The sequence below is a fragment of the Castor canadensis genome, chromosome 11, assembly GCF_047511655.1.
Source record: "Castor canadensis chromosome 11, mCasCan1.hap1v2, whole genome shotgun sequence".
Taxonomy (NCBI): Eukaryota; Metazoa; Chordata; class Mammalia; order Rodentia; family Castoridae; genus Castor; species Castor canadensis.
The window spans coordinates 34,961,066-34,988,900 of NC_133396.1; the positions used below are offsets into that span (position 1 = coordinate 34,961,066).

The 27,835-nt window shown below is 37.6% G+C and overlaps 1 protein-coding gene across 6 annotated transcripts in view; it reads left to right on the plus strand.

The window, feature by feature from the left end:
* Positions 1-29: 29 nt before the first annotated feature.
* The window catches only part of Rps6kb1 (ribosomal protein S6 kinase B1), a 60,406-nt gene continuing 32,600 nt past the window's right edge, over positions 30-27,835 (plus strand). Inside the window, exons 1-7 of one of the 6 annotated variants that reach the window (XM_074046222.1) lie at positions 30-263; positions 9,285-9,334; positions 10,788-10,908; positions 12,171-12,239; positions 22,600-22,747; positions 24,891-24,948; positions 25,570-25,819. In XM_074046222.1, coding sequence (XP_073902323.1) covers positions 123-263; positions 9,285-9,334; positions 10,788-10,908; positions 12,171-12,239; positions 22,600-22,747; positions 24,891-24,948; positions 25,570-25,642 — 660 coding nt within the window. In that variant the 5' untranslated portion in view covers positions 30-122 and the 3' untranslated portion in view covers positions 25,643-25,819. Of the gene's footprint in view, positions 264-787; positions 902-1,234; positions 1,368-9,284; positions 9,335-10,787; positions 10,909-12,170; positions 12,240-22,599; positions 22,748-24,890; positions 24,949-25,569; positions 25,820-26,355; positions 26,457-27,835 lie in introns of those variants that run through there. The other 5 variants (XM_020161835.2, XM_074046221.1, XM_020161831.2 and 2 more) reach the window with 5 other exon arrangements.

Consider the following 27,835-nt stretch of genomic DNA (forward strand, 5'->3'; position numbering starts at 1 on the left):
AACTCTGTGCGCATGCTCCAACGCTGAACTTGAGCCAGTCCAGGGCCTAGGCGCAGACGCACTAAGCCTAAGCAGCCGGTGATGGCGGCAGCGGCGGTGGTGGCTGCGGCGGGGCCGGGTCCATGAGGCGACGACGGAGGCGGGACGGCTTTTACCCAGCGCCTGACTTCCGAGACAGGGAAGCTGAAGACATGGCAGGAGTGTTTGACATAGACCTGGACCAGCCAGAGGACGCAGGCTCTGAGGATGAGCTGGAGGAGGGGGTGAGGCCCGGGGTCCCGGGGCGCAGGAAGGGGGGGGGTGGCCCGAGGTGACAGAGCCAGGGCGGCGGCGTGGGCCCAGGAAGCCTGGTGTGTCCTAGAACGCGGAGCCCCTGGGGGACGCAAGGAGTGTCCTGGAGGAGCTGCGGCGCCGCGCGGTCGAGCCGGGGAGCGGGCGGGGCGAACCTGGCCCTAGGTGTGAGGCCTCTGCGGGGCTCGCAGGTGCAGGTTGCGCCCTTATCCTCAGATCAGCGCAGCCCGGAGCGATCTGCCTGGAGAGAAAGAGACGCGGCGCGTGGTGCATCTCGAAAGCTGTTGGTCTTGAATGTGGCGGGGCGCGGGCGGGGCTCGCCTGTGTCGGGGAGAAGGTGCGGGGTGGGGGTAGGGGCTAGGCTTTCTGGGTGTCCCGTAAGTGCAGGTGAAGTGTGGAAGGGTTTCCCTTAGAGTGTAAGGTTTCAAGGATTCAATCTTCAGACTTCCCACAACCACGTCTCTTCTTGGCCTGTCGCTTCTCTCCTAGGAAGCGCTCAGCTGTTAGAAGTGACAGCTGAAAACTTCTGTCGGGAGTAGCACTGCCGCTGCTGTTACAGCCACCAGGAGTTTTATTTCGGGAGCAAGGGGGCTCTGCTGCATCTTCCAGGGTTTGTTTGTTTGCCTTTTTTTTTTTTAAACCCCTTCTGTGTGGCTTATTAAAAAAAAAATTATAACGACACATGGCATTTGTAACTTAATTTCCCCGAAATTGAAGATACCTATATTTTTTCAGAATAATTTATGTAATTTTGTGGTGGGGGAAAAATGTTTGACAGCTGTGGTTTGGCTTGAACTGAGACTTGTGAATAGTGGCGTGAGGGCTTTCCTTGCTGTAATTTAAGGTGCTAAATTTAGAATTGGTTGCCCTAGTCTTGGTTTTTACCTTTGCTGTCTTAGTAGTTTGTTATTTTGTATGGAATATCTTTTTTTTTTTCCCTAAGGCTGGTCTGTTGAAAAATCACAAGTTGCACCTGAAGTTCATGAATGATGTCAAATTAAAGCACTAATTCTGAACAAATGATCATCAGTGATAACCTCATGGTGACTTAGGTCCTAAATTCCATTGTTCATAAGGTACATGAAGTTATGGTTGATGTCAGATGTTTTCCTTCTCTTTCCTCACCCCCAATTTTCCTTCTTTGGCAGGTAAATTGTGCCCTACTGCTGACAAAAGATTGAGATGCTATCTATAAAAAACTTTTAAGTGGGCTAAGATAGTACTTTTCATAATCAGATGAATCTCAGTCAAAATCAAACAGTTTAGAAAGCGGGTATTGAGATACATTTTCATTTGGAATTTCATATGACTGTCTCTTAATTGAATATAGTCAACACTAAATACAATTTGAAACAAATAACAGTGTTACTTTCATTATGTATACCATACTCTGGTCAGTTGCATTGGTACCATATGGCAGTGGTTTTGGTGTAGGACAAGGGAGAAAACTGGAAAGGAAGTTTTCCATTAGTTAATATATATTTCCATTAATTAAACTGATAGAATTTTCAAAGTACAAGTTTATCTTTGAAAGTACAACTCTGTACTTTTTTTCTTTTTTGGCAGTGGAATTTGAACTCAGAGCCTTATGCTTGCTATGCAGGCACTTTTTACTTGAGCCACTCCTCCAGCCGTTTTTTGTGATGGCTTTTTTGGAGATAGGGTCTCACAAACTATTTTCCCAGGCTGGCTTCGAACCGTGATCCTCCTGATCTCTGCCTCCTGAGTAGGATTACAGGAGTGAGCCACTGATGTCTGGCTTGTAATAATATTCTTGTTAAGAGCTGGGACCTCAGTTCCACACACACACACACACACACACTTTCTTGATGTGTTTCAGGAACAGTAGATATTCATTCTAGTTTTGGCCTACTCCTGGGCTTTTGTTTTGCTGGGTATAGCAAGTAGAATTCAGAGAGGGTGTGGAGGAGAGGGACCAGAACAAAAGTGGAAAAAAAGAGATGTTGCCACTACTTTAGGGAGAAGAACTTTGGAGAAAGAGCAGAGGTAATTAAAGAGGATTTTGAGAAAAAGCCTTCAGTAAAATATGTCTTACCTAGCAATGCTTTTGGAGTTGAAATATTTCTTTTGAGTGTGTTACTCTTAAAAGATGCCTTAAGGTGGACAAGGGAAAGAATTGGAGTGGGATTGGCTGAGCAACCCTATGAGGTTCAGTGACATCTAGAGCACTCTGAAACATGGGAGTTTAGATTCTTAGAAAATAATCTCATGTTTTCTGTTGTGAATTTATGTTTACTTTATTACATAAACTCAAAAACATTGGTACATATCAAAATACCTCGAGTCTTCATTTTATAATAAGAAAACTGAGGCATAGGCCAGAGAGATGATTGCCCGCAGTTGCAGTGGTAGTGTCTTCTGACTCAATTCAGCAGGTTTCAGTGCACAGATTTTTTTTTTTTTTCTTTTCAGTGCTGAGGATCCAGCCGAGAGTTTTGTGTATGGTAGGCAAGCCCTTTACCACTGACCTATAGCCCTAACCCTTTTTTTTCCCTTAGGTAGTCCATGCTGGCCTCGTGATCTTCCTGCCTCCCAGGTGCTGGGATTGCAGGGCACACTCCACTGTACCTGGCTTGCAAAGATTCTTCATGCATTTATTAATCTTGTTCATATTGTGCCTCTTTGTGGTGTGTCAAAAGTGAGCTTCCTGGGCACCGGTGGCTCACATCTGTAATCCTAGCTACTAAGGAGGTAGAGATCAGGAGGATGGTGATTCCAGGCCAGTCTGGGAAAATAGTTCATGAGACCCTATCTTGAAAATACCCAACACAAGAAAGGGCTGGAAGAATGACGCAAGTGGTAGAGCACGTGCCTTGCAAGTGCAAGGCCCTAAGTTCAAACCCCAGTACTGACAAAAGTGAACTCATCTATGTGACCTAGAATCAGTAACTTAATCTTTCTAACACATTTTTCTTTTCTGTAAAACGAGGGTTACAGAAATAAAGTATATAAAGTATTCTCAAAATATTCTGACATATTAAGCAGTTTGCTACTTCCTGGCAATAAAGCTTGTCAGTGTTACTCATTGCCAAGGAGCCAGTCATTCACATTTACCTCCATCTATGCCTAAAGTCTTAATAATGAATGTAATTATACTAGAGGTTCTGTAGTTTTAGAACTGTAGTATTATGAGTTTTCCGTTTATTGTATTTAATCAGTGATCTCACTTAGAGACATATATGCCTTTTTAGGTATTTTACACTGAGTGAATCTGTATTAGTAAGTATATGTATTTACATAGCTTAGTTAACTCTTCAGAATGTAAATGATGAGAAGACTAAGTTGATATAGAACTTTGTCTCTATAAAGTTGAATGTCTGCTACCTAACTCAAACAAACAAAAAAAATCCTACTTGAATACCTCAGAGGAATATAGTTATGTATATAAAATCAATGGGTGAGAGAGTTTGGATGGAGACGTTTGGTTTGTTTTTTGTTTTTGTTTTTGTTTTCTTTTTTTTGCTTTTTGTTGTTGTTTCATTTTATTGGTGATGGCAGGATTTGTGGCAGTGAATTGAAACTAAGGGAACATGTTCCTCTGGAGAATTTCATTAGATTGTGAAAATGTCAGATGCATGTCTACGTTCTGTGTCATTTATTCAAAACAAAACAAAACCGTAATGCATTTTTTTTTTGTTTTGTTTTTTATCATAATGGAGTTTGAACTCAGGGTCTCCTGCTTGCTAGGCACACACACTACCACTTGAGCCATGCCCCAAGCCCTGTTTTATTTTGTTTGGTGCTGCTGGAGATCAAACTAGGACCTTGCACATATTCAGCAAGCTCTCTACCACTGAGATATACCCCAGTCCTGTAATGTAGTTTATAAAATCTTTACTTTCTTACTTTACTTTTTATTCTGCTAATTCAGAATTTGGATTAATCACAGAAACATACTATACAAGTTTCAGATATAAGATGGTTTTTATTGAGCAAAAAGTTTAATATTGAAAAACCAAGTGCTATATAGATATATACAAATATTCATGATTATGAAAAATTTTAGGAAAACTATAATTATCTAGCAGTCCATAGTTATCGTTGGCAGCAACTGTTTTTAAATAGCCTAAGATTTTGGATAAGGTTTATTCTTTTCATTCAACTGATCATAATTACTAAATCTTACAAGGAAATGTTTGTGAACAACCAGGCAAGTGGATAATTGATTTTCCCCCCCTTTTTGGGAAAGGGGCTTGAACTCAGGGCCTATACCTTGGACCATGCCACCAGCCCTTTTTTATGATGGGTTTTTTTCAAGATAGGGTCTCAAAAACTATTTGCCCAGGCTGGCTTCAAACCGAGATCCTCCTGATCTCTGCCTCCTGAGTAGCTAGGATTACAGGTGTGAGCCACCACCACACCGCTTTGATTGATTTTTTTTTTAAATCTTGTGTAGTTTTTTGTTTTTGTTTTTTTCAGTGCTAAGAGAATTGAACACAGGGCCTCAAGACCCAGGGTGTTGTTCATGGTAGGTAGCATGTGCTCTACCACTGAGCTTTATTCCTAGCCCTGGATTTTATATATTTGTTTGTTTGTTTGTTTGTTTGTTTTTTGAGACTGGGTCTCTCTATGTGGTCCAGACTGGCCTGGACTTCACTGTATAGCTCAGGCTGACCTTGGAACTCAACAGTCTTCCTTAGTGTCTTCAGTGCTGGGATTATAATTGTGTGCTGTTACTCCTCTCCCCCCATGTCTGTATTGAGGATGTTTTAATCCATTGTAGGTCATTTTATTTAAATCTTTGGAAAATGTGTTCTCTTTCATTGGGGTTTTAGACATATTAATTTGAATTTACATACATTTTTAATTTAAAACTTTGCAAATTGTCATTCTTTTTTTTTGGGTGGGGGGAGGTGACTGGGATTTCAATTCAGGGCCTTACCCTTGCTAGGCAGATAGCAAAAAGTTATTCTTGTGGACTAGTTTGAAACAGTGAATCTTATATAGTACTTTAGATGAGCAAGATTCTACTTTGTCAATCATAATATCACACATTAGATGAATCATAAAGCTTAAAGCAGGAGAAAAACAATTCTGAATAAAGAATTTTCTGTGAAAGAATTTTGTCAGTATGTGTTTTGTAACATTAGCTGGATGCTTTTCTAAATGTAAGGTAATAGCGAGTAGCAGAAAAGAATTGTACCTTTGAATGCTTCTGCTCTATAAGGTAACGGTGAGAAGTTATAGGCACAGATGCAGGTGGTATTACAGGCCTGGCCAGCTCCGGAAATGAAACATAGCCACCGGGCATATCTTGTGAGGTGGCTTCAAAGTCATGGTTCAGTGTTAACTACTCTGTGGTTTTTAATTTAGAATTTAAATAAAACTACCATTAAAGAAAAAACTTATGTTATGGCCAGTTTGATCTCATCTGAGAGGTTAGTGTTTTGTCTTTAAAGTGAAGCCATCATAGGTGATTAGATGGAGCCACAGTAAGCAAAGAAACTGATCAACATAACCATGCCCACCTTGCCCCAACAAAAGTGTATCCAGTTGAAACTGTGACAGATCTTCCCCTTGACTGTGCCCAGTGCATTTGCCTTACTCTAATTATGAAACATGAATCCTAGTATTGCACGTCATTCTGACTTCCACGAGCAAGTTATGACTAAATAGTTAAGGGGTTTTTGTTTTTAAGGTATTTGAACAGCTGTTCTGTAAGAATACTATCTTGTTTGCATTGTATGTCTTAGCTATGTACTGGTTGGTACCTTTAAGAAAGGTATGCTCACCTGATGTCTTGAATTTTTCTAAAATTTTAATGTTGATTGCTTGAAGAGTTCTAATTTATTTGAGCTTATTCTGAATTAAGTGATATCCTTTTGTATAAACTGAAAGACCTCATACTCAGACTATATTCAAGATTACTCGTTTTAAAGCTATGTTTCATACGAACTGAATTTCTGCTGCCAAGTTACTCATTTGTTTCTATAATTAGGTGACTTTGAGCATATTTACACAGTTGTACAACCATCACCACAGTTGAGTTTTTAGAACAATTTTCATCACCCTAAAAGAAATGTAGGACTCATTTAGTTACTCTTCTTTCTCACTCCTAGCCCTAGGTGACTACTAATCTACTTCTTCATCTCTATAGATTTGACTTTTCTAGACACTACATATAAATAGAATCATACAGTTTGTAACCTTTTGTGTCTAGTGACTACTTTCACTTAATATGTTTTGAGCATCTTCTAAATTGTAGCATTAGTACTTCCTTTTTATGGTTAAATAGTATTCCGTTGTATTTTGTTTATGTGTTCATCAGTTGATGGTCATTTGAGTTGTTCATTTGGGTTGTAAATAAAGTTTTCATAAACATTTGTACTCAGGTTCTTCTGGAACATGTTTTCATTTCTTTTTAGTAGATACCTGGGAATAGATTTTCCTGAATCATATAGTTAGTCTACATTTGTTTAAGAGACTGCAGTTTGTTTTCCAAAGTAGTTGCACCATTTTACATTCATACCAGCAGTGTATGATGATCCCAGTTTCTCTACATCTTGGCCAAAGTTTTTTTGTTTTGGTTTGGTTTTTTGGTGGCACTGAGTTTGAATTCAGGGTCTCACACTTGCTAGTCAGGCACTCTACCACTTGAACCACTCTGCCAGCCCTTTTTTGTGTTGGGTTTTTTTTCACTTTAGGGTCTTGAAAACTCTTTGCCTAGAGCTGGCTTAAAACCGTGATCCTCTTGAGTAGCTAGGATTATAGGTATTAGCTACTGGGACCTGGCTCCAAAGTTATTTTTATTCTTTTTTTTTTTTTTTAATCTCTGATTCTTCAAAGAAGCCAAATTTATTTTTCTGGTTTTTGTTCTGTTGTTTTAATTATAGCCATCTTAGTGAATGTGAAGTGGTATCTTTATGTGGCTTTAGTTTGCATTTTCATAATGAGTAATGATGTTGAACATCTTTTCATGTGCTTATTGTACATTTGGATATCCTTTTTGGAGAAATATCTATTCAGATCCTAACCCATTTTTAAAAATTGGGTTATTTTTCTTTTAGTTAGTGAGGTATAGTAGTTCTTTAAATATTCTTGTTCTGTGGATTTTCTTTTTCCCTTTTTTTTTTTTTTTTTTTTTTTTAATGCTAGGGATTGAACCCAGGAACTCACACATACTAGGCAAGGCTCTATCACTGAGCCACATCCATAACCCTTCCTTTAACTTATTTATTTATTTATTTATTTATTTTGGCAGTACTGAACTCAGGGCCTCATACTTGCTAGGCAGGTGCTTTACCACTTGATCCATTCCACCAGCCCCCATTTAAGGCTTTGATCTATTTTTTTAGGTTTTTTTTTTTCATTATTCTTTATGTTTTGTTTTCTTTTTGGAGACAGGGTCTTGCTATGTAACTAAGACTGGACTCCAACTTGCCATCCTCCTGCCTCCCTGCCTCCTCATGTGGCACCATGCCCAGACTGTCTTCGATACATTTTAAGTTAAATTTTTATGTATGATGTGAAGTCAGATTAGTTTTTTTGAGCATGGGTAGTCAATTGTCCCAGCCTCATTTATTGAGAGATTGTCTCTTTCCTACTAATCTCTCCTGGTATCTTTGTCACTGTCCATGACTGCAGTGTAAGGGCTTATCTCTGTGTTCTTAGTTCTAGTCACTGATCTGTATGTCTGCCCTTTGCTCCAGCATTACACTGTTTCAATTGTCATAGGTGTGGATTAAGTTTTGAAATCAATGTGTCAGTCCTCCAACATTGTTCTTTTTCTGTTGGCTATTTTGGATCCCTTGCATTTCCATACGAATTTTAGGATCAGCTTGTCAGTTTCTGCAAGTAAGGAGCCAGAGATTTTTATAGGATTCAGGTGAATCTGTAGATTAGTTTGGCTAGTACACCTTCTGATTTATATACATGAAATACTTTTCCATTTATTTAGCTATTTCTCTTTTTTTCTGATGGTCTTGTTATTTGAACTCAGGGCCTCATGCTTGCTGGCAGGTACTCTAGCATATGAGCCAAGCCCCCAGCCCTTTTCACTTTAGTTATTTTATTCAGATAGGATTTTACTTTTTTTTTTTTTTTTTTTTGCCCAGAGCCATCTGGACCTCAACCTTCTATCTATGCTTTCTGCCAAGCTGGACTGATAGACGTGTACCATCATACCCAGCTGTTGGTTGAGATGGGGTCTTGCTAACCCTCCTCACCTTCTTCCATCCCTGGCTGGTCTCAAACTGCAGTCCTGATTACTGCCTCTGAGTATCTGGGATTACGGAAATGAGCCGCTGTGCCCAGCCTAGATCTTTCTTTAAATTTTTTTCAGCAGGTTTTACAGTTTTCAGTGTACAAAGTCTTGCACTTTTGTTCAATTTTTTTTCTAAGCTATTCCTATTGATGCTATTATGGATGATGCTATCTTAATTTAATATTAGAGTTGTTCATTGTTAATGCATAGAGGCTTATTTTTACTTTATTCTATGGTCAGAATAAGTGTTTGGTCAGCAAGGTGCCTAGCTATTTGATTGTGTTGCTTAATTATTTTGCTTTGATAAGCCACATTGTACACTACATATCTTGGATTAGTTTAGTTACCTCAGGCTTAGTTCTCAGCATTATGTATGAAACATATCAGAATAGCACACTTTGTATAAATCATTTGATTTAATAACTCACGCTTAAAATATAATGGCTTTAGTTTCATGATACACCAAATGTTTTTAATAGATACATGTAATTTTTAAAGCAAAAGTCACTTGGTTTTGTTTTTAGATCATGATTGAGATGCCTTGATAATTTGTTCTCATATAAAATTAAAAATGAAAAAAATTGAAAGTGAACCCCCCATAGTGTTATTTATGTACTTTATTTTATTCCCCCCATATTTTGACTGTTACTGAAGTATAAAAAAAACTTAAACTGATTTATTTCATTCTGTTATGAGATAAAACATTAAACTTCTTAGTTTTATATGATTATGAGATTATTTACTTCTAAAAATTTAACATATTTTTCAGGGTCAGTTAAATGAAAGCATGGACCATGGGGGAGTTGGACCATATGAACTGTAAGTTTATATGAAAAGATTTTCATTGTACTGTCTTTTTTTTTTTTTTTTTTTTTTAACTGTCTTTCTTTCAAGTAGTTCATACTAGTTCATAGCCAGCAGGCGATTCCAATAACTTGTTCCTAAATATCTTGTCATAGTTATAGACTTGATTTATTGAGTTTAGTACCGTCATCTGATATAACATACCTAGATTTTTGTTATTATAGACTTTGAAAAAAATGATAATTAAATTTAGAGTATACTGAATGAGTCTGAGTTGGTTAGGAATTTTCAGTTTAATACAGAAAACTTTTTCTAAATTTTTTTTTTTGTCACTGGTGTTTGAACTTAGGGCTTTGCACTTGCAACACAGGTACTCTACCACTTGAGCCACACCTTCAGCTCTTTTTGCTAGGGTTATTTTGGAAATAGCATCTTGCTTTTTGCCCACGCTGGTCTGAACTACAGTCCTCCTATTTTAGGCTTTTCTCCATAGCTGGATGTCAGGTGTGTGCCAGCCTATGCAGCTTTTTTTCCACTGAGATGGGATCTCTCTTACTTGTTTTTTGCTGACCTGAAGCCAAGATCCTTCTGATTTCAGCCTCCTGCATAGCTTGGGATGACAGGCATATGCCACCACGCCCAGCTATTAGTTGAGATGGGGTGTTGTGCACTTTTTGCCTGGGCTGCCCTCAAACTGAGATCTGTGATCCTCCCCATCTCAGCTCCTAATATTACAAGTGTGAGCCATAGGCAATGAGCTATTTCCAATCTTTTCTTACTGAAAAATTTTTAGAAATGCCCAGAAGTCAAATGCTTTTAGTTTTGCTTGAATATATCATTCAAACAGAGTCATGCAATCTTGTCGTGTTAAACAGATCTGTTGGTAAGTATGGTGATTAATCTGCTCTGTACCTCCCTCAGGTAAAAAGCCTTGTTATGGGAGGGGATTGAAAATTGCCACCTCTTGAGTCGTTAAATCAAGCTAATAACATGGAAAGCCAGACATGGGAAGACACATGGATAAACTAACGTTTATAAGAATTTTTGTAGCATTAAGATGAACTAATTGGTTAGTTTTGAAAGAGCCTAGATCTTCTGCTGAAGATGCCAAATGATGTTGGATAACACCTTAATCACATGAATATTTTGAGCAGTTTTCCTTATCAGCTTAATATACTTGTTCTAGTCTGCCCTAGATTGGGAGTGCTTGATGCTTATGCAAATAAATAATTATTACCACATTCTGTGGGAAACAGATAGACCATTACCAGCCCACCATAATGTTGAGCCGCCATGTCACTGAGTCAGCAGGTAACTTACAGAGAGAGGCTCTCGCACACACTGTACTTACTGCCATGTAATGTTTCCTCTCACTTAATTGAATTCCGTTTCTTTCTCCTTTCTAACAATGTGCTCAAGACAACTTATCTTTTTCTAAATTTACTTTTGGTTTTGCTTTTCTTCCCAGTGGCATGGAACATTGTGAGAAATTTGAAATCTCAGAAACCAGCGTGAACAGAGGGCCAGAAAAAATCAGACCAGAATGTTTTGAGCTACTTCGGGTACTTGGTAAAGGAGGCTATGGAAAGGTAAGAAGTATTTCTGAAATAGCTATTGTCTGTCTTGGGTAGATTGGATTTTATATCCTTGGTCCAGGAGTCACCTTCAGTTTTTGTTGAGCATCAGCAAAAGGTCTGACCATGACTTGGTTTGATTTGAGGAATGTGAGAAGTTCAGTTTTCCTTCATTTTCCTACCACCACACACGTGAAAAGCTTACACAAATACTCGGTCAGTATTTGTGAATACAGAAATGAGTAACTGCCAGGTGAAGTCTATTATTAGAGGAATGATTATTTTCTCTGGATAAATGGTATCTTGTGTAGGTATCCTCTTTAAGCACAAATAAACAAAACCACTCCTTGCTTTCAAGAGTTATGTGCATTAAATTTCCTGTTTCTGGGATCTTAATCTGAATTGATTTTCTTTGACTTGCAGTATCTTTAAAAAATAGTTAGGGAAGCTAAAAGAATATCAGAAGTAAGTTTCATAGTTTTACTCAGGCTTTCCAATTTAAAACCTCACCTTTATGTGTTCTACCCAAGAAAACATACCTAGCCATTCATTGCAAAAGACAGAATTTAGATAACAAATTGATTATAATTAAGAACTCTTTTTGCTAGGGCTGGGGATGTCACTCAATGTAGAGTGCTTGCCTAGCATGCAGAAAAAAAAAAGGTCAAGAATTGTTTGTGCTATCAGATAGTGTTAATTTTTGCAAAGTGTGACATTTATAGGTTATTCTTAAGCTTAATAACATATGGTAATATGTTCTTCCCAAATATATAACACATTCACTTTGAATCTTACCCACTTTAGTTGTTGCATGAAAATGTTTAATAACTAGCCATTTTAATGGAATAGGTGGTAATTTCCTGTCAACTATTATTAAATAGATTTGTCTGAAGCAAGAGCACTGGAAGCACTGAAGTGATTTTGTGAAATATTTTAATAGTTTTTAGGTTTGTTACTATGCTTCTGGGAACCCTGACTACAGTTTCAGTAAACTAGGATTTTATGTATCAATTAGCACAGAATGTGCATCATTAGGCAGGTTATTTTCCAATATTGCCACCAGGTGGCAGCAGACCTAACAGGAAAGTCCCATGTTTAAGAGATTCACTAGTAAATGTTAAAATGCAGTCTGTTCTAGCTGATGGTTTTTGTGCATGGTCCTTTGTGGTACTAGTTTTTACAGTACAAGTTGTATCATGTGTTTTCTATAAATAGGAGTTAAGGGAGTATGACCTACATGGTTTAGCTTTTAATAACACGCTTATTTCTTTATCTAGGTTTTTCAAGTACGAAAAGTAACAGGAGCAAATACTGGGAAAATATTTGCCATGAAGGTGCTTAAGAAGGTGATTCCTCTTTCCCTTTTCTCCAACCCCACCAGATTCTTAATTTATATAAAATTTTGTCATAAAGCTAAGTCAAAAAAAATGTGGTTGTAGTTCAGTTGTAGTGTGCATGCTTAGCATATGTGAAGCTCTGGGTTCAATCCCTAGTACCAACAGAAAAAAAAAGTATATCTAAAAACTATCCTCTGAGAACATAAAATATATTTTGTTACTTTAATTCCTGTTTTACTTCTTCCTGGTAAATGTAGAAAGGAGAGCACTTTTGGTTCTCTGAGGTAACTCTTTTAGCTATTTCTAGTCTTCATATTTTTAGGTAATAAACATATACTGCTATCTCTCATTTCAGCAGTTTTAGAATTATATGTTGATTTCCTATTATGCTGTTAAGGATTTTAATCTCTTTTACTCCCCCCTCCTTTTCTCTATTCTCTCATTTTTTCATTTTCATTGAATCCACTATTATCGTCCCATACCTTAGAACAGCTCTGTAAAACACCTTTTAGTCTTATGTTCTTTGGTCAGACCTATTAGATAATCTGTCAGTTCTGTTTCTTTTCCTAGAGGCCTCTCTTTAGAAACGTATTTGTATCCTGCTTCTATGTGAACTGGTAGCTCTCTAGGCATAGCTGTCATTACTGGACTCTTCCTTCACCATAGTCCTTGAAATTTTCTTGACTTCTTCAGTATTCCATGTTATCTTCTGGGTCTCCTATCTTTCTTTCCCTTAGTTTACTCCTTGTTCCCTTGTTTTGGTTTCTGCCTGCTAGTAATCCTGAGAAGTGCATAAAGGTAAATTTTGAAAAATATATTGCTTATTTGAGAATTTATTGTACCTTCATACTTGTTTGATATGTGTGTGTGTGTGTGTGTGTGTGTGTGTGTGTGTGTGCGCATTGCTGGAAATGGCCCTGTGTATGCAAGGCAGGCGTTCTACCACTAAGCTACTCCCAACCCCTAGATCCCTGGATGTAGTCTTTTTTTTTTTTTTTTTTGGCAGTACTGGGGTTTAAACTTAGGACCTCATGCTTGCTTGGCAGGCACTCTGCCACTTGAGCCACTCTGCCAGCCTGCCCTGGATATAGGCTTAATGTTGAAATTCATTTTCACTTACAGTTTTGCTCCATTTTCTTTTATATTTGAGAGTTTCTCTTGAGAAGTCTGTTGCTAGTCTGCTTCCCAGTCCTTTATCCATAGCTTATTTTTCTCACAAGTATTTGAGATTTTCGTCTTATGTTCAATGTTCTATAATTTTATACTGATGTGTCTTGCTTTGACTCTTACATTTATTTTTATTCTTTTAATCTTAAAATTTTCAGTCCTTTGGTTCTAGGAAATTTTCTTGAATGGTTTCATTGATAATTTCCTTTCTACTGTTTTTTCTTCTTGGAATTGCAATTACTTAGATGTTTGACCTCCTGGGCTGATGGGCTGATTGTCTAATTTTTCCTATCTTTTCCATTTATCCATTTCCATTTTTTTTTGTAAAAATAATAGTAAAGTTTATTAGGGAAGGAATTTAATATAACAGGATAAAAGTGGGGAGAGATGAGGGAAAAAAGGGAAAAAAATTTCCTGTTCCTCATATAGTAAATGGGAATAGAGGCTCCTCTTTGTCTTTTTATTTACTTTTTTTCCTGATTTTTTTATAACCATTTCTTTAAAAAAAAAATTAACTGATACATAAAACATAAAAATTGTACATATTTGTGGATGCCATGTAATGTTTCAATGCATGTATACATTGCATAATGTTGAAATCAGGTTAAACAGTACCTCCTCAGGCACTTGCACTTGTCATTCATTTCTTTATGGTAAAAACTCAAAATCCTTTCTTCTGTTTTTTTTTTTTTTTTTTTTTTTGAGATTGGGTCTCACCATATAGCCCAGGCTAATCTGGAACTCTTGGGTTCATGTGATCCTCTTGCCTCAGGCTCCCAAGTAGCTGGGAGTACAGGTGCATGGCACTATTCCTGGCTCTTCTAGTTTTTTAAAATGTGTAGTACATAAAATGTGTGCTACTGTGCAGTAGCACACCAGAACTTCATGCACCTATCTATAACTTAGTACCCATTTGATCAGACTTACCCGTTCCACCTTATTCTCTCCAGGCTCTGAGGGTTGTTTTTGACTTTTTTTTTTTTTTTTTTTGGCAGTGCTAGGGATCAAACCCAGGGTCTTATGCATTTTAGGCAAATGCTCTACCACTGAGCTGCCCAGTCCCCTCTAAGGATTTTAATTATATATTTTTTTAAAGTTTTCTTTTGTTCCTTTCTTCTGAGTTTCTATTTTCTCTGGCTGGCTTTGTCTTTTTTGTCAGTATTAGAGGCCTCCTTCAATGCCTGCCATCCTTCACTAGTTCATATTTATCTCTTTTTATTATTTATTATTTTTTGGATTTTTGTTGTTACTGTTTTCTTTTTCCCTTCCCTCCCCTCCGCTTTTCTCCTTTCCTCCCCTCTTCTCCCCTTAAGCTTGCAATCCTCCTCCTCCGGAGTGCTGAGATTACAGCATGTGCCACCACATCTGACTGGGAACTCTGGAAGGCTGATTAGAAGTTCTATCTGTAGGCTTCTCTGTAGGTCAATCAAATGGTTAGCTGACAATTGACCAAGAGTCTTCAAATAATCATGTTTGTAGATCTTTTTTTTTTTCTGGGGTGGATCAGTTGGTGCTGAGAAAGAACCTCCATTCTTTTGCCTAGCAAAAGCATTCTGGAGCTAGGTTTAAAACAGAGGAGATGGCGATCTCACCTTTAAACTTAAGATTTCATCAAAGTCAGGGTTTTACATTAGCATCTCACCCAAGTATCTGACCCTTCTTCTTTTTTTTTTTTTTGAGAGAACATCTCTTTGAGGGATAGTTCTGTGGCTTAATATGGGGGTGTTTTTGGTTTATCTGTTCTTGATTTTTAGCCTTCTCCCCTTTGGCCTTCTCTACTGTCCAGTGCCTCTAATCTTTTCCTTTTTATTTTTGCCTCTTAATTTTTGAACCTTGCTAGGGTTCTATAGATAAAATCAACCTTTTTTTGTGTTTTTGTCCTTCACAGGCCCTTATGTTTGATCTGGCCCCACAATTCTAAGTCATAGACCATTGCTTTATATATTGCCACTCTCTTTTTTTTGTTTGTTTGTTTTTTTTTTTTTGTAGGGCTGGGGTTTGAACTCAGGGCTTCATGCTCACAAAGCAGATCCCCTACCTCTTGGGCCACACTTGCAGTCCATTTTGCTCTGATTATTTTGGAGATGAGGGCTGGTGAACTGTTTGCCTGGGCTGACCTTGAACTGCAATCCTCCTGATTTCAGCCTCCCCAATACCAGGATTATAGGTATGAGCCACCACACCTGGCAGTTTTTTGTTTAAGTTGCAGGGTTCCGTGCAGCTCTTAGTTTTTCTGAAGATGAATTATGTCCGGGTCTTTTTCTTTTGTTTGGGATTAATTTCAGAAAAGAGTTTGCTCTTTTTAAAGTCCTAATAGAGAACTACTTTAAAAAACTGTCAGTGGACTGAGGATATAGCCAAAGGTAGAGCACATGCTTAACATACTCAAAGCCCTGGGTTCAATCCCCAGCACCAAAAAAAAAGAAAAAGATAAATCAAATGACTTTTAAAAAAAATTGTACTATTTGTATTATTTTGGTCTTTATCTTCTGGATGACTCCTCAATTTAAAACCCAAGGTCCAATTACTGTGACCACAACTTTATTACTTATGGACTTAGAGAATCCATCTTGGTATTTTCAACATTAATTTCAGTAAGACGGAACAGATTGGAATTGTTTGAGTTGAATGGTTCTTTTTAAATTGTAAAACATGTTAGGTACAGAATTAAAGATAGTATAATCCTCCCAATCTCAGCCTCCCAAGCACCTAGGATTATAGGCGTGAGCCCCTGGTGAGGCCAGGGTTTCAATTCCTAAATCCCTAAATGAGGTGATAATAGGTTCCTTTTGAGTTTCTTCCTTCTGATTTTATTATCCTAGGGGAAAAGAGTACTTACCCTCCCTGACCTAAGTATGTCGTGAGAGTATACTTTTGTCAGCCTTAAAAGTGAAACCAGAGGAGAAGCAGGTGTCCTGCTGTCTTAAGTGAGTTGTTCACGTCTGGATGTTCTGTCTGGACTTACCGCATAGTTTACTTCTTAATGCAAATGGTTCCTTTTGGGTATTTAATTGAGATGGAATATTGAGGAAAAGACGATTGGCAACCAACCCCTAGTCTATCAGTTACAACAAGAATGTACTCTGGAAGCAAAATGCTCAGTCACCTACATTCTAAATTTTAGACCCTTTGGCCAAAGGTTTGTGGTTCACAAGGTTGGTCATACTTCTAATTCATCTTCCATTAAACCAGTTGACAACTTTCTTGTGGCAGGCATTATGTTAGATACTAGGATTTATAATTTGGGAGAAATTTAGTCTTTGCTTTTTACTTTACTTTCTGTATCATTAAAGGGAAGAATGAGTAAACTTTTTTTTTTGCAATACTGGAGCTTGAACTCAAGACCTACACCTTGAGCCACTCACTAGCCCTTTTTTTTGTGTGATGGGATAGGGTCTCTAGAACTGTTTGCCCGGGCTGGCTTCGAACTGCAATCCTCCTTATCTGTGCTTCCTGAGTAGCTAGGATTACAGGTGTGAGCCACTGGTGCCTGACTTAATAAACTTATTCTCAAAATTACTCATTAGCCCTTTGGCATTGAGTAATCTGACATTTTATTTACTTGCTAGCTCTGTTGACCTTATGTTCAGGGAAGTCCTCATCTGAATCAGCTCAAAATTGTCAATACTCCTCTAATAGTCCTATGTCTGAGCTACTGAACAGTGCTGCCAGAATCACACAAATCTGTAGAGTGCTATTGGAAAAAATTCATAGCGTCCAACTCCACTTTATGATCCCCAGCTCCTTTGGATCCTCAGTATTCCCCAACAACACTTCAACCTCTTCCTAAATACATCCTTCCATTCTCTACAACTGTCCAGAGACTTCACTGTTGATCCTCTGCTCCTTTTAGCCAACTGCTTCTTTTCCTGTTTGAGATCATCAGACATGATTTCCATTAAAGTTTCATTGTAGTCCTTACCCCAACACCTTAGTAATTTGCATTTTCACCTATCTTTACTTTCCAATTTAGTGAAATATGCTCCCTCTTCCTTTCTGAGTCTAATCCCTCTCTAAATGTTTTGGATCCCATTCCTTTCTGCTTGTAGAAACCTAGCTCTGTTACTTATCTCTCATTTCCATCCTCTGTCCTGGGTTGTTTGTTCATTTGTTTTGTTTATTTGTTTGAGACAAGGTGCCTCAAACTTGTGCACCGGCTGCTTGGGTTTCCTCTAGCCCCTTTCTGTTCGTTTGTTGTTTTTGATTTGTTTGCTTTTGAGATAGGGTGTCACCTTTGTCCAGGATAGGTTCAAATTCTCACTCTTCCTGCCTCAGCCTCCCGACTGCTGAGATGACAGGCATGTACTACCTCTTGCATCCCCTGACTTACTTACTTGCTCTCTTTCTCTCTCTCTTTCTTTCTCTCTCTCCCTCTTTTCTTTCTTTCTTTCTTTCGTCTTTCTGTCTATCTGTCTTTCTTTCTATATTCATGTCTCTGACATACTTAGTTTAGCTGAGAATCTCCCTTGTCTCTTCATAGCTGGACTTCTTGAGAAGTAGGGTCCACATTACATAATCATCTCTTTTTCTTTCTTTCTTTCTTTAATGGTACCAGGGTTTGAACTCAGAGCCTTGAGCTTGCTAGGTAGGCACTCTACCACTTGAACCATACCCCTGGCTCACACATTTCTGTCTCTTCTTTTTCTGGTTTTACTGTTTTTAGCACTCACTGTATTTTGACTTACCACTCTATTATTTCAATGAAATTCTTGTGTCTGGATCATCACCAACTTCTCAATTGCTAAATCTAATGGGCTTTACCTAGTTAGTTCTTAACTTACTTTTCTGTTGCTTTGAAGCTATTGACCACAGTATTTTGAAACTGTTTGACTTCTCTGATTCTACTTTACTACTTTTTCAACTTATGAGTCCCTGGCTTCTCAGACTTCCCCACAATTGCTTACTTTCAAATTTAAAACCTCCCAAGTAGTTCAAAAATATCTTTGAAATTTTTTGTACTTTCCAAAAAGTTGTAAGAATAGCATAATGATTACCAGTTGCTTCCATTTTCCCGTGTTTTCTTTGTCACCCTTTTCCTCTGCCCCCACATATATGTATTTATGTTCATTCAAATTTTTAATTTTATTTTTGTTGCATAATTTGAGAGTTATTGGCAGATACCCTAGAGCACTTCACCCCTAATTTCTTCAGTATGTAAGTAGGAATAAAGGTATTTTTATGTCACAGTGAAATTATTATACTTGTGAAATTTATCATTGATATATAATACTGTTTTCTAATGCATGGTCCATATTCAAACTTACTCAGTTGTGTCAATAATATCATTTACAACTTTTTTGTTGTTGTTTGTTGTTTTTGGCAGTACTGGGGTTTGAACTCAGGGTCTCACACTTGCTAGACAGATCCTCCACTGCTTGAGCCACATTCCCAGTCCCATTTTGTTTTTCATATCCAGAACTTAATCAAGGATGGCACATTGTATTGAGTTGTCCTGATTCTTTAATTTACTGTAAAGTCCGTTCTTTTTTTTTTTTTTTTGGTCTTCACAAGATTGTCATTTTTGGAAGACTCTACGCCAGTTATTTTACAGAATATCTCTTAATTTGGATTTGTTTGTTTTCTCATAAAAATACTTTTAAATTTTAAAGAGGGTAAACAGTTTTTTCAAAAATGTCATATGGGTACACTGTGTCTTCAGTGTTTGGGCTCAGGAGGCACATTTTATCAGTCTTTTTCATTATTTGGTGAGGTTGACCTTGGTTGACTTTGATCACTTGGTTAAGATGGGTATCCATTAGATTTTCCATTATACAGGTACCTTTTTTTCCTTTGTAATAAGTGATCTATGGGATGACAGTTAGAAATCATTCTACCTAATGGTTTTATCTTCTGTTGTTTCTTGCCAAGTTAAAATATTGTTGTGATTATGAAATGGAGACTTTTCTGTTTTTATTATTTTTTCTAAACTTTTTTTCTTGTGTTAAAAAGTTTACCCTTAAAAAAAATTTTTTTTTAGACAGTCAAAGCCAGAAGTAGGATGTGATAGTATATATTTGTAATTCCGGCCCTTGGGAGGCAAAAGTGAGAGAGACTTGTAAGTTGAGGTACCTGGACTACATAGCAAGTTCCAGGCCAGTCTGGGCTGCATAATGAGATCCTCTCTCCTACCCCCCCAGAAAAAGCAAAGAAGCAAAGCTTGGAATGGGTGGTACATGCCTGTAATCCTAGCCACTATAGAACTTGCCAGGAGGATCACTGGAACTCTTGTTCTTGGTCTTGATCAGGAATTCAAGACCAGCAACATAGCAAAACCTTGTCTCAAAACAAATTAATAAAGAAAGCCAGGCTCAGGTGGCTCATGCCTATAATCCTAGCTACTCGGGAGACAAAGATCAAGAGGCTTTCCATTTAAAGCCAGCCCAGGCCAATAGTTCTTAAGACCCTAACTTGAAAATACCCAACAGAAAAAAAGGGCTGACAGGGTGGCTCAAGTGATAAGAGTGCCTGACTAGCCGAGTATGAGGCCCTGAGTTGAAAGCCCCAGCACCACCAAATCAATATGGGGTTTTTCCCTTCTCAGTACGTTACCTATTTCTGTCATTTATTTTGGCTCTCACATTGTCTCAAATTTTGCTAGTGAGAATCCTATTAAAATGGCCCCTCTGGGGTAGAGCATTGCTAAGCAAAGCCAGTACACTAGAGCAATAGAGTGTTCCAATGTTGTTCCAGGTTTGCCTTGCCCTTTTTCTCACTCTGGCCTAGAATCATCAATTTCTCCAAGGAACCCTAGTTTCTTTTGATGAAGGGTGGTATTTATACACCAAGATCTGGGTTTTAGCTATGCTCTTTGATGCTTCTTGCTACTAAGCTATCATGTTTTCTGGCTCGTTTTGTTTTTGTTTTAAATCATGGCCTCATACTGACATTCTAATTCCAGTTCAGTTTCACAGAGTTTTTCCCTCATCTCCAGTCCCCCTGCCCCTTACTGGTTATTGAACCTGACCTCACATATGCTAAGCATGCACTTAACACCCCTAACTACACCCATAGCCCTCAGTCCATGTTTGTAACTCCTTTTTTCCATGGTGAGAACCCTGGTAAATCATTGTAAAAGTACCCATTTGTTTAGTTGTACAATACATGCATAATAACTTTGAGAATTATAATCCTGGTACCAGTCTACTATTAGCTACCCACCTACTAAGTACAGTTGAAGATCTATATATCAGCCACTAAAGGTGTGTGGTCTCAAGTTTCTTAGGTATTTTTCTGCTTCTGTACTAAAGTTATCAATGTAATATCCAATTACATTTATGTATTTCTATTGTACTCAGTTCTATTGCTCATTTCCATTATTGATTTCATTTTGTTCTTATGTATAAAAACACTAACATGGTTCAGAAATCAAAATTTTTATCATTGCAGTAATACTGTATCATGTGATAAAACCGTTGAGATTTTATTCAGAAAATATACTAAATAGTCTTATTCCTTTTCTTATCCTTCCACTGTTTCTGACTTTGAGTTTATCTTTGTTGTGTTGAGTTTTGCAGATATAAGTAAGCACACATACATACTCTTTTTTCTCTTTTTTGAACAGTCTTTCTGTGTAGCCCAGGCTGGCCTCAAACTCTCAGTCCTCTTGCCTTAGTCTCCCAAGAGCTGGGATTAAAGATGTGTGCCATCATACCCAGTTTATATGTGTATTCTTATCTATCTTTTCTTACACAAAAGATAGCATACCTTTGTGTGTGTGTACATATATATATTTGCTCTTTTGCACATTGTTTTCATAGAGATGTCCCTTATTTTTTCTAGTTTTTTATATATGTATACATGTGCACATATACACAATGTGTATATTCCATAGGTTTTCAGCCAGTATCCTAAGTATGGGCATTTGTTTCTAGTATTTCACTTTTGCACATATGTTGCAACTAACAACCTTGTGTATTTGCTTCCCTTACTACTAGAGATGTGCCACTAGAGTAACTTCCTGGCACTTAGACTCAGCATGTCCAAAACAGTGTATCATTTTTCTCAAAACATTTTTTAAAATTTCATTCTCTCTTATTGAATGACATCATTGTCTATCCTGTTACTTAAGCCGAAACCAGGATGTCATCATCCCTTCTTGTATCTTATTAGTCAGTGCTAATGATGTACCTTTAGCCCTTCATTTTTCCCCCCAACTTCATTTCTTAGTTGTAGGTTATCTTACTTAGGTTTCTTGTATTAGCCTTCCAATTAGTTTCATTTTTCCTCTAAAACTACACAGTGCTACCAGCATGATCTTTCTTTCTTTCTTTCTTTCTTTTTTTTTTTTTTTTTTTGTGGGACTGGGGTTTGAATTAAGGGCTTTGTGCCTGCAAAGCAGGCACTCTAGTGTTTGAGCCATACCTCCAGTCCATTTTGCTCTAATTATTTTGGAGATGGGGGTCTCAAGAACTGTTTGGACTAGCCTCGAACTTTAATCCTCCCAGTGTCAACCTCCCAAATAGCTGGGATTGCAGGGGTGAGCCACCAGTCCCAGTTGCACTGTTTCTTAAAGCCAAAGATTATTCATTACACCCATCTCAACATTTCTTCTTTTCCTCTAAGATAAGATTCCAACACCTTTCCTAGATGCCCAAGTCTTCTATTTTCTGGCCTCTGTTTTTACTTCTCTAACCTAATCTCTAACTACTTGGTACCATATTGAGCTACTTGTAGGTTCCTTGGACATATCCTGTCTTGTCAAGCCTCTTTTCTGCTGGAATGTCTTCTTTAACTTCTACATTGCATCTTGGTAACTTTTCAAGGTACAGCACAGATATGAGCTGCAGGGAGATTTTCTTGTGAGGTATTGCTGTTGCTCTGCTCACACAGAGTGGTCTATGCTTACCTCCATTGATCTGTCCATTTTCCCTCATTCTCTGGGCTTCCACAAAACGGGTGCTTTCTGTGGTTCTGCTTTCTTGACATGGAGCCTGGAGCAGAGTAAGCCCTTAATAGTTAGTAAATACATGTATAACTTTAATCTCCTTACAGATTTCTTAGAAAATGTATCTTTAGGTGTTCATTTACATGTTTACTTAAAAAAAAGAAAATAGTTTAGATAATGACTGTCTTCCATTACCCATCTCAGTTTCTAGTGGGAACCATTCAGTATTGGCCAGAAAAGCACAAAATAGATTTTTCAGTTACTATAGAATAAAAATGTTCACTATTTTGTTCTTATAGATCATCTCTTTTCCTTTAGGCAATGATAGTAAGAAATGCTAAAGATACAGCTCATACAAAAGCAGAACGGAATATTCTGGAGGAAGTAAAGCATCCCTTCATTGTGGATTTAATTTATGCCTTTCAGACCGGTGGAAAACTCTACCTCATCCTTGAGTATCTCAGTGGTCAGTACACAGTTTGTGTAATTATTTTACATTTATGCCAGAAACTGGGTTGAAATAGTATTTTCCAGGGGAAAATGCTTTTTCCCATTGTGATCAAATAACTCTTAAAGTAATGAATTCAGATGTGAACATTTGTTCCTAAATGCAACAAATATGAAGGAAACTTTAAAGGCTTTTTCCCATCTGTAAAATTTTATCTTAATCCCTTTGTGATCAATCATTTAACAAAGTAATAAATATCTAATACAGAGCATCACATTGCGCTGGGATTAAGATACTATAACTCAAGCCATTAAATATTTTTCCTTAAACTGAATTGGGAAAACTTATTGACAGTAGTAAGGTATTGAATATTTTTGGAATTACATCTTTCAACAGTTTTAGTTTAATGTAGACTAAGTGAATAGGGTGTACAGTTTCTATTAGGAACCATCCACATTTTCCAGGGCCTACTAGCTGCTAGGAACTTGTTGCTCCATGTATCATTTCTTTCAGGTGTCTATTTCCAGCATACACACTTGGGATTTCTAAGAAACAGAGTTTGCAGTAGTTCATAACATGAAACAGATAACTGCAGAATTTAACAACTTTTGTGATTATTGCCATTTTTTTTCTAACTTTATTCTGACATAATTTCAGACTTACATAAAAAAAAAGTTTCAAAAATTGTATAAAGTTGGTGTGGTAGTACACACCTGTAATCCCAGCACTTGGGAGGCAGAGGCAGGAGGATTGCAAGTTCAAGGCTAGCCTAGCTATATAGTAAGACCTTGTTTCAAAAAGCAACCAAAAATAGAACAAAGAATTTTCATATACTCCTCACCTAGATTCTCCAGATGTTACCATTTTTTTTATTTTATCTTTTAGCATATCAGATGTTACCATTTTGCCACATTTGTTTTACCTTCCTCTTTTTTTATGTGTATGTGTATATGTGTACACATACATACATATACACATATATACATACACATGCATACATGACTTCTTGAGCTATTTAAGAGTGTGATAGGTGTGATTTCCCTTTACTCTTGAAATTTTAGTGTTGACTTTCTAAAATCAAGGACAGTGTCTTATGTTACTTTGCTAAAATTATCACAAAAAGAAAGGGAAACATTGATACAATAATATCTTTCCTTAGTTTCTTTAATGTGGAACACTTTCAGTCTTTCTTTGTCTCTCATGATGTTGACTTTTTTTAAGAATGGAGGCCAGTTACTTTGAGGAATGCATGAATCCAGTGTTTCTTTAGGATTAGATTCAGGTTATGCATTTTGGCAGGACCATCAAAGTGACATTGTGTCCTTCTCAGTGCATCAGAGCAGGAGGCACATGATACCTATATCTTTGTCCCACTAGTGATACTGATTTTGTTCATGTTTGTAAGGTAGTGTCTGCCAGTTTCATCCCTTGGTAATTAATAAGTATTTTTTGAGAAGATACTTTGAGATTATTTAAGTATATCATCTCTCATCAAGCTTTCATATTCAGTTTTGGCATCCATTGATCTTGCCTGTTAACAATTAACTATGATGTTTGCCAAGTGATTTTTCTTATTCCATCATGCCTCCTTCATTTATTACTTGGCACTCTACTGTAATAAAGAACTTTCCTTTCTCCCCCATTTAAAAATTATATGTATCTGTTCATTTATTTACATCATTCTAAGATCATTCAGTGGAATATAATTCTTTATTATTTACTTTGATACTCAGAGTGTGCCATGTTTATTATACCAGGTTCATTTAGTTTAAGGGTTCTCAAAATATGGAATATTAGCATTTGCTAAAATTAGGGTGATCTAATTGTATACTAACATTTTCCTGCTTATGGATAAAAATGTTAGAGAAGCCTTTTAACTTCATGAATGAAATCTACATATATTTTGAAGTTTGTAGGTATAAAATCTAGAATTCCAAGTCAATTCTAGTGTTTAAACTTTTGTATTCCATGAAAGAGTAGGATTGCTGCCAAAAATAAAATCCTGAACACTTATTTTAAAACCTGTAATTTTATGATCTTTTTTATTTTTAAGGGGTTAATATGTTTCAATATGATTAGAAGGAAAGCTTAGAATTCTCATTAGAAGTGAGGTAGAAATAAAGACTGTTTTATTTCTAATGTCTTTTCCTTTTCTTTATAGGAGGAGAATTATTTATGCAGTTAGAAAGAGAGGGAATATTTATGGAAGACACAGCCTGGTGAGTGAAATTTTTGGGTTTCATGGATTCAGGTGATGATTGCTATAATCTAAAGTGAAGCCCCATTCCCACTGTGGCCAGCCAAATTATTTAGTAAATTGATATAGAGCCAGTCAGCCACTCAGAACTTCAAGGAGAAGTAGCTTTGGGGCTGGGCAGTTGTTGGAGGTTACATTATCCCTTTACTCCCAGGCCTTGGGTGACCACTCCTCACACTAGTTCCTAACAGCCGTTCTCACTGCAGCTTTCTTTCCTTAAGTTGGTAAGCTGCCTTCCTTAGCTCCGAGTGAGGGTGGTTTTCCAGTGAAACTTTGTGTGTAGAGCAATGGAAAGTATCAGAATCATTTCTTTTTCTAGACTTCCAGTTCCCAAGGTGCAGTCTTAGGGAGGTGATAAGCTTGAACATACCATCTGTGGATTGATTACATGGCCAGGATGGGATCTGCCCTCCTATTTGTAAGATGGCATCTGCTTTAAATTAAAAATATAGACATCCTTTTGTAAAGTGACATATTGGGTAACAGTACATTAGTTTATCCTACACATTAATTGAATAGAAAACAACACTTAAATGTTTTTCCGATCTTAATTACCAAACTGCATTCCATTGTTTAATTTCAGGCCTTTTCTAACACAGAAGCTGCATTTAAGAGCCTTAGGGATGAAGTGCCCTTTTTTGGAGGAGGCTCTCTGAGCCGTGTTGGAGGCTGTTTGTGGTCGTGCTGGCTGTGAAACTGCCTCAGTCCTCTAGGACACACCCTCTCCATCCTGGAGTAATCTGCAGGATTGCAACATTGTTATGCAGCCAGTATTGCAGTTCCTTGTGCTTTTCGAATCCAGACAGGGTTGATTCAGCCCTTTATTCTTTTGAGGTAGATGAATTTGAGTGTCACACAGTTTATAGTTGTGGGCTGGCTGGCAAGAGGGAGGGCAGAAACTATGGGCACAGCTGTCTGCAGCTGCATTAAGGGATGAACGGGCTTCTGAGGGTCAGGTTATAAGGTGACTTAAAATCAAGGCTTGATTTCTGAGAATAATTAAGTTCCCATTTTCTATGGGATCTTAAAGTTGGGGGGTGGGTGGGAGGAATTTGCTTTGATTTGAATCCCTGTAAGACAGAAGAGAACATGATCAATGATAGTCTGGCATATTCTGGACATCTTTGCAATTTTAGCAATATATTCTAATGGAAAAAATAAAACATTTTATAGTTCACTAAAACAAATGAAACAAAATTCCCCATGCCTTTTGGCAGCATCCTGTACCATTTCTTTTCCCCATTCATTCCCCACCCAACTAATTTGGTCTTTGGTGCATGTCTGTTGCTTTCAAGGAATTTTGTTCCATACATAAACTGCTTTGGGTAGATTTCTTTTCTTAATTTTATTAAATCACTTTTGTTTCCAGCTTTTACTTGGCAGAAATTTCCATGGCTTTGGGGCATTTACATCAAAAGGGCATCATCTACAGAGACCTGAAGCCGGAGAACATCATGCTTAATCACCAAGGTGGAGATAACACCATGCACAATTCTGTAGTAAATAACATCCTAAAATGTTCCTGCACAGGTCATGGCCACTTTTAAGGCCTCATGTTCATCTGTTATCTTACATTTCTTCCCTCAGAATTTATTGCACCATAGTATTTGTTAAATGTTTAGATATTTAAGTACTTATGGTTGGTGAGATTAAACAGTTGAAGATTAGTAGCACAATTTACAACTTTTTTTTTGGTGGCACTGGAGTTTGAACTCAATTCTTCACACTTGCTAGGTAGGTGCTCTTGCCGCTTGAGCCATTCCACCAGCCCTTTTTTGTGTTGGGTTTTTTCTAGATAGGATGTTGCGAGCTGTTTGCTCAGGCTGGTTTCAAACCCTGATCCTCCTGATCTCTGCCTCCCTAGTAGCTAGAATTATAGGAGGGAGCCAGAGCCCGGCTTAACTTTCTCTTTTAAAAAAAATTTTTATTCAGTGTTATGAGCCAAAAGCCGGTTCGAGCATTAATTTTGGTTTGTTCCCTAAACCGAAAATTTGGGTTTTTTTTTTGTTTGTTTGTTTTTGTTTTTTTCAGTACTAAGGATTGAGATCAGATCTTTGCCCTTGCTAGGCAGGTACTCTGCCACTTGAGCCACACATCCAACCCTAAAGAGTGTACCTTAGTTATATAAATTGAGTGATATATTTGTTTATAGTACAGGCTGGCCTTGAACTCATGAGCATAGTACTGCCTCCATCTCCAGAGTGCTGGGATTACAGGTGTGTACCACCACACCCAGCTAATAAATCTAGTTTTAATGATAAATATATAAATAGTAGAAGTAATACTTTTTATGATAAGCTTTTTTTTTTTTTTTTTGTGGTACTGGGGCTTGAACTCAGGGCCTGCACCTTGAGCCACTCCACCAACCCTATTTTTTTTGAAGGGTTTTCCGAGAGAAGGTCTCTCGAACTATTTGCCTAGGCTGGCTTCAAACTGTGATCCTCCTGATCTCTGCCTCCTGAGTAGCTAGGATTATAGGCGGGAGTCACCAGCACTGGCTTAATTATTGTTTTGGTTTGCGATGACAGACATAAACATCAGAGAGACTAATATTCCATACAGAACTAGGTATAGCACAGTGAGCCTTGACTGCAGTGGCATGAGGTGATCTATGCTGCAGTGAGTGAGCTGGGTGATCTGCTCCCTGGGGGAGCAGCCAGCAGACCAGGGCATCTCGGGGCTAGTAGGTGCTTATCCTCAGATGTCTGTAAGATGAAGAGGTCTGCTCAAACAGAAAATGGTGTATGGACAACTAGCCCAATATAAATCTTCCAAATTGGTTTTTTAAAAGGAAAAATTGTATAGTTAAAAAAGTACATAATGGGAGCCAAGTCTCTCCCTTCCTTCAC